The sequence below is a fragment of the Colobus angolensis genome, unplaced genomic scaffold (genome assembly GCF_000951035.1).
Source record: "Colobus angolensis palliatus isolate OR3802 unplaced genomic scaffold, Cang.pa_1.0 Scaffold260, whole genome shotgun sequence".
Lineage (NCBI taxonomy): Eukaryota > Metazoa > Chordata > Mammalia > Primates > Cercopithecidae > Colobus > Colobus angolensis.
The window spans coordinates 322040-329106 of NW_012115822.1; the positions used below are offsets into that span (position 1 = coordinate 322040).

Consider the following 7067-nt stretch of genomic DNA (forward strand, 5'->3'; position numbering starts at 1 on the left):
GGCGAGGTGGCGGGCGCCTATAGTCCCAGCTACTCGGGAGGCTGAGGCAGGAGAATGGCGTAAACCCGGGAGCGGAGCTTGCAGTGAGCTGAGATCTGGCCACTGCACTCCAGTCCGGGCGACAGAGCGAGACTCCCCCTCAAAAAAAAAAAAAAAAAGAATAATTTAAAATGCGTTTTAATTACAAAACATGAATTGTATCTGAAGGTGTCCTGGCTGTAATGTCTATCCTTGGGATGATGGACAGTGTGGATCCCTTACTCTGGTGGCCTTCATCAGTCTTCCTCCTTCACCACTTCCCATGTCCCTGTTTGGGCCAATGATGGCCAAAGATGGTGAGCTTCAGCCACAGCAAGGAGGTTCCTACTGGGGTGCAGATGGCTGCTCCCCCGCAGGCATCTCTGGACTGCATGAGCCTCCTGTTTTCCTTGATCCGATGCTTAAGAGGATGAAGACAGTAAAGTGTCCAAGTGATGAATCGTGATAAACAGTTACTTCATTTAGAATGCTAAGTCACGAATCACCATTCCGCAGGGCCTTGCTGTGAAGGCAAAGGGTGGGCAGAAGGGAGTTTCTGTTCTGTAGTCATGTGTGTCTGCCTTCCCTGCAGGCCAACCCCAGTGCTGATCTCTACTACACTTCCTTCAGTGACCCCCTCTACCTGACCATGTTCAAGATGCTGCGCGACACTCTGTACTACATGAAGGGTAAGGACAGTTTGCCCGTGTGTTTGTGAGTACAGCAAGACTGACTCCCAGGCCACTGTCACATGCTAGTGGTTGCAGACTGGTATTCACTTTCTGCTGGGGCCACTTAAAAACACATATGAGCCATGTGGTTATGTTACTGGAATTTTGGGAAAAAAGCAAATTTAAAAAATCTATCCATGATCCTGCAACCCTGGTACCATCAGTGACGGCTCCTTTGCTGAGTTTATTTCCTAAGGTGTTTTTCTAAAATGTGCATGTTATATTGTCCTAAGCACACTAAGCACAGATACAGTTTTACATACCATTTAGATATTTTAGAAAATAAAAAAAGAGGCCGGGCGTGGTGGCTTACACCCGTAATCCCAACACTTTGGGAGGCTAAGATGGGCGGATCACTTGAGGTCAGGAGTTCGAAACCAGCCTTGCCAAACAGGGTGAAACCCTGTCTCTACTAAAAATAACAAAAAAAGTTAGCCAGGCGCGGTGGCATGCACCTGTAATCCCAGCTACACAGGAGGCTGAGGCAGGAGGATTGCTTGAACTCGGGAGGTGGAGGTTGCAGTGAGCCCAGATCGTGCCACTGCACTCTAGCCTGTGTGACAGTGAGACTCCATCTCAAAAAAATTTAAAAAAAGAAAATGAAGCACTTGTAATACATGTAATCTCTTAACATAGAGATACTAGCTTTTTTTTTTTTTTTTTTTTTTTATAGACAGTGTCTTGCTCTGTCACCCAGGCTGGAGTGCATTAGCATGATCTGGGGTCACTGCAACTTCTGCCTCCCGGGCTCAAGCTATTCTCTCGTGCCTTAGCCTCCCAAGTAGCTGAGATTACAGGTGTGTGCCACCATGTCTGCCTAATTTTTGTATTTTTAGTAGAGATGGGGTTTCACCAGGTTGGCCAGGCTGGTCTTGAACTCCTGGCTTCAAATGATCCACCCCCCACCTTGGTCTCCCAAAGTGCTGGGATTACAGGTGTTAGCCACCGCACCCAACCGGAGACAATAGCTTAATAGTTAACATGCACACACAACAATTTAGCATTTTCTTCTAGTCCCTCTTTCATGATTTTTTCTTTCCCAGAAGTAAGGAAACAATCTTTTATGCATTTTACAAAATGTTTTTCCTATGCTCTCCCCTCACACTGTTGAGTGTTCTTTGTAAGCATAAGTTTTGATGAGCACGTAATATTTTATCAGGAAGATATACCAAAATTGAGTAACCACTTTCCTAATCTGATTCTGAACATTCCTCGGAAGCTGAGTCATCTGGGGCCACAGCAAGGGTTGAGACTCCCTAAGAGGGGGCATCAGGGATTGCCCCTGCCCTCCCCAGCACTCATGCTGTGTGTCGCTGGCTGCCTTGGCTGGGCCGACTTGTGTGCATCATCGTGGCTCTCCTGAATTTTCCACGCCCTGGGGATGAGAGTTTTGAAAAGTCTCTCAAACTCAGGGTGAGTGCTCTGAAGATCCAGATAATTCTCTTCTCAAGGCTGCAACCAGTTTTTCCCCTTCTCTGACAACCCTTTTTCTTTTTCTTTTTCTTTTTTTTTTTGAGATGGAGTCTCGCTGTGTCGCCCAGGCTGGCGTGCAGTGGCGCCATCTCGGCTCACTGCAAGCTCCGCCTCCCGGGTTCACGCCATTCTCCTGCCTCAGCCTCCCGAGTAGCTGGGACTCCAGGCACCCACCACTATGCCTGGCTAATTTTTTGTGTTTTTAGTAGAGACGGGGTTTCACCATGTTAGCCAGGATGGTCTCGATCTCCTGACTTTGTGATCTGCCCACCTCGGCCTCCCAAAGTGCTGGGATTACAGGTGTGAGCCACTGCACCCGGCCCTGACAACCTTTTTCTTAAAAGAAAAAAAAAATCACAGAATTATCTCATATTGTCAGTGGAAGTAGTTCCAGGGACGATACTTCCCAGTTTATATGTTTCATGTATTCAGGTTTTAGTACATTGACTGCTTAAAACAAAGCATGGCTGTAATGTCCCCGGGAAATTATCATTTCCTCTGATTGCCAGGTTGTGTGCATGTGGAGGACAGCTGTGCACTTCCTATCCAACTTCTTTCCAGTGGGCATTCTTGGACCCACAGTGGCCAGTAGCAAATGCTACTTTTCTGGGGTTTTTGTTAAAAGGGGAAGACTGTAGCTGCTGCCAGCATTGCCTGTGTTCTACTGTAGTTTTGTTCCTAGCTGTGATGCCACACTCTTTTCCTGCAGACCTCTCGACCTCTTTTGTGAAGGAGATCCATGATTTTGTGCTGGAGCAGTTCAACACAAGCCAGGGGGAGCTCCAGAAGATTCTGCATGACGCAGACCGGATCCACAATGAGCTGAGCCCCCTCAAATTGCGCTGCCAGGCTAATGCTGCTTGTGTGGACCTCATGGTGTGGGCCGTGAAGGACGAGCAGGGTGAGACAGACTGCCTTGCCTCTCATGTGAGCTCCAGGCATGCCCCAGAGGCTTTCTTCCCACAGGTTTCCCCAAACGACTTCTAGAATGCTTGGCTCTGTTACTAGCAGGGGCAGTTGCAGTAGACCTCCTGGGCACGTGCAGAGTGAAGCATCAGCCCCTGCTGTGCTCTGTACATCTGGTGTCCTGTCCTGCATGGAGGGCACTGGACCTGGGAGGATGGGGATGCCCGTGGCCTCAGGGCCCGTGTGTGCTGTCTGCTGCATCTCGCTGGTTCTTTAGGTTTTTCTGTGGTGACATGGAAGCTCAGTGCCTTCAGGTGAAGTGTTTTTCTAGGGGAGGAGTAAAATGGGAAGTTTTCCTGTGGAATGGACATCGCGGGGACGAGGGGGCTTAGGGCCAGCGGAGGAGAGAGAGAGTCACACACTGTGTGACCTCTCAGTATGAATAAGCCCCGCCTAAAGTATGTTGCTGGGATTTTATTAAATTCTATGCTTACTTGGTGGATAAGTGTGTTAGAAAGACTGGCCTGTGCTGATCACTCATCTCCTCTTCTGGTTTTGAATTAAGGTGCAGAAAACCTTTGCATCAAGCTATCTGAGAAGCTGCAGTCCAAGACGTCCAGCAAAGTCATCATTGCTCACTTGCCCCTGCTGATCTGCTGTCTGCAGGTCAGTCTCCCTGAACCCAGAAAGGCTCAAATCCCATCTGTAGGGCTTCCCTCTGGTCACGCTGTTGCTGTTCAGGCTATGTTGGGCACACCAGCAGTGGAGACCATGCGGATTCTGTCTTTAGAAGCGTTAACCAGTGCCTGCTGTGCACAGTTCATCACTAAGTGTGGGCTGCCCCCTACAGGATGCCAGGGCTTTCTGCAAGTGGCATCTGGGTGCAGCTGGCTTCAGTTCTCATTTGTTGTGAGGCTGTGGAGCCGTTCCCAAGGTCTGTTGGGGAAGGACTGTTGACATGTGCTATGGGGCCACACAAGGGGACGTCCTCTGACACCCACAGTGCTAGCTCTGCTCTGCCAAGACTCTTACCTTGTCACAATCCCACTAACTCCACACCTGCCATTGTTTAAAAATTCTATCTTGCCCCTTTCTTCTTCTTTTTTTTTTTTTCTGAGACGGAGTCTTGCTCTGTCGCCCGGGCTGGAGTGCAGTGGCCGGATCGCAGCTCACTGCAAGCTCTGCCTCCCGGGTTTACGCCATTCTCCTGCGTTAGCCTCCGAGTAGCTGGGACTACAGGTGCCCGCCACCTCTCCCAGCTAGTTTTTTGTATTTTTTAGTAGAGACGGGGTTTCACCGTGTTAGCCAGGATGGTCTCGATCTCCTGACCTCGTGATCCACCCGTCTCGGCCTCCCAAAGTGCTGGGACTACAGACTTGAGCCACCGCGCCCGGCTGCCCCTTTCTTCTTTAGTTTGCTTCCTAAAGAGATGAGCACACTTTAACAATCTATATCCCGTGACCAGGTACGGTGGCACACGCCTGTAATCCCAATACTTTGGGAGGCAGAAGTAGGAGGGCCGCTTGAGCCCAAGACCAGCCTGGGCAACGTAGTGAGACCCCATCTCTACAAAAAATTTAAAAAATTAGAATGTTAGGGATGATGGTGTGTGCCTACAGTCCCAACTACTCAGGAGGCTGAGGTGGGAGCATTGCCTAAGCCCAGTAACTCAAGGCTGCAGTGAGCTGTGATCGTGCCACTGCACTCCAGCCTAGGTGACAGAGCAAGACCCTGTCTCAAAATCAAAACAAAAAAACAGTGGTTGATGTCCCCTATAGGTGGAGGAGAACCAGCACCATCCCTTCCCTGTCTTTTTATGTCCTGGGCAGGTGGCCTGTGGGAGCTCTGACCTTGGAAGTTTTGGGTCAAACTTGGGTACTGAAGGGTTGAACATCTCCCTGCGCAGGGCCTACTCAGATGGTCCCACACCAGAGGACATGTGACAGGTTGATGGTGTGTTGCAGGGTTTGGGCCGCCTGTGCGAGAGGTTCCCAGTGGTGGTACACTCTGTGACACCGTCCTTGCGAGACTTCCTGGTCATCCCATCTCCAGTTCTGGTGAAGCTCTACAAGTACCACAGTCAGTACCACACAGGTAATAACAGACCGTGTGCCCTTCAGGCCCTGAGAAAGGGACTGTGTGAGCCCCACACAGGTTTCATGACTGTACCTGGGCACATTCCTTCGCCACACCTTTCCTTCTGTCTTTCCCTCTGCATCCCCTCGAAGCTCCAGGCCTTTCCTCCGTGGTCTTCTCTCATCCTGTATTCACGTTACCACCAAAAGCCCCTTCAAGTCCTGTTTTCTTTTTCGACATCTCTCACTGTGGAAGTCTGAAATGCAAATCCTATGTGCCCCAAACACTTGGCCAGGGGCCCAGTCCCTGCTACCCATGCGAGAATGGATTATGATGTTTCCACGTATGATGAAACAATAATTAACGTTAATTAAACACCTACTGTGTGCTAGTGGCTCTGATGTAGTATCACCCTGTTACCCACAGTCTCATGAAAGTGGCCGTTTTTTTTTGTTTTGTTTTGTTTTGTTTTGTTTTGTTTCTGAGACAGAATCTTGCTCAGTCGCCCAGGCTGGCGTGCAGTGGCGCGATCTCGGCTCACTGCAAGCTCTGCCTCCCAGGTTCACACCATTCTTCTGCCTCAGCCTCCCGAGTAGCTGGGACTACAGGCTCCTGCCACCACGCCCAGCTAATTTTTTGTGTATTTTTAGTAGAGACTGGGTTTTACCATGTTAGCCAGGATGGTCTCGATCTCCTAACCTCGTGATCCACCTGCCTCAGCCTCCCAAAGTGCTGAGATTACAGGCATGAGCCACTGCGCCCAGACTATGTATACATTTTTTCTTTTTTTTAACAGAGTCTCTCACTGTTGCCTGGGGTGGGAATGCAATGGCACGATCTCAGCTCACTGCAACCTCTGCCTCAGCAATTCTCCTGTCTCAGCTGTTTTTATCTATCCCTTCAGATGAAGACTTAAACTCAGAGCAGTTTAAAGATTTAACCAGGCATGATGGTGCTCATCTGTAGTCCTAGCTACTCGGGAGGCTGAAGCTGTAGGATGCCTTGAGCCCAGGAGGTTGAGGATGCAGTGAGCTGTGATAGCGCCGCTGCACTTCAGCCTGGGTGACAGAGCAAGACCCTATCTCAAAAACAAACAAACAAAAAACCTCATAGTGGGGAAGGTTCTCTCAGGCTCTAAGGTCCCTGCTCTCCCAAGTGTCCCCGACCCTTCCAGGCTTTGTCCACATTAGTGAGATAACTCCAAGCCCTGGGCCATGCCTCACTTGCCCTCAGGGGTGCCTTTGGTGGTTGGTCATCAGTACTTTTGAACAGTTTATTGAGAAATTGCTGGTTTTCTATATTTATCACTTTGTAACCTGAGTATTCTTCCTTTTGATTTAAACATATTATTTCCTGTTGGTCTTAGACTCTTCTGTTTCTGAAATATTTGGGTCAGATGTTTTTAGAGTGATCATTTTGCTTTTATAAATAATCAGCATATCATCTTGGCTTTTGAATTACAAAGAAGGTGCTGGTAAATGATAGGTTTAACCAGCTATATATTTGAATTTTTTACTTTCAGTTGCTGGCAATGATATAAAAATCAGTGTGACCAATGAACATTCCGAGTCAACCCTGAACGTCATGTCGGGTAAGAAGAGCCAGCCCTCCATGTATGAGCAGCTCCGAGACATCGCTATTGACAACATCTGCAGGTGGGAAGCCGGGCAAGTGGCGAGTAGAGAGCAGTGCTCCAGACAGCGGGTTATTACAAAATAAGAGACATTTGTACTTTTTTTTTTTTTTGAGATTGAGTCTCTCCCTGTTGCCCAGACTAGAATGCAGTGGCACAATCTCGGCTCACTGCTACCTCTGCCTCCTAGGTTCAAGCGATTTTCCTGTCTCAGCCTCCCCTGAATAGCT

General features: G+C 49.0%; 1 protein-coding gene across 1 annotated transcript in view; it reads left to right on the top strand.

The window, feature by feature from the left end:
* Nucleotides 1–7067, top strand: part of PI4KA (phosphatidylinositol 4-kinase, catalytic, alpha) — a 167360-nt gene that overhangs the window by 58326 nt on the left and 101967 nt on the right. Inside the window, exons 10-14 of the mRNA XM_011947312.1 lie at nucleotides 611–707; nucleotides 2932–3123; nucleotides 3694–3794; nucleotides 5093–5222; nucleotides 6727–6859. Coding sequence (XP_011802702.1) covers nucleotides 611–707; nucleotides 2932–3123; nucleotides 3694–3794; nucleotides 5093–5222; nucleotides 6727–6859 — 653 coding nt within the window. The remainder of the gene's footprint in view (nucleotides 1–610; nucleotides 708–2931; nucleotides 3124–3693; nucleotides 3795–5092; nucleotides 5223–6726; nucleotides 6860–7067) is intronic.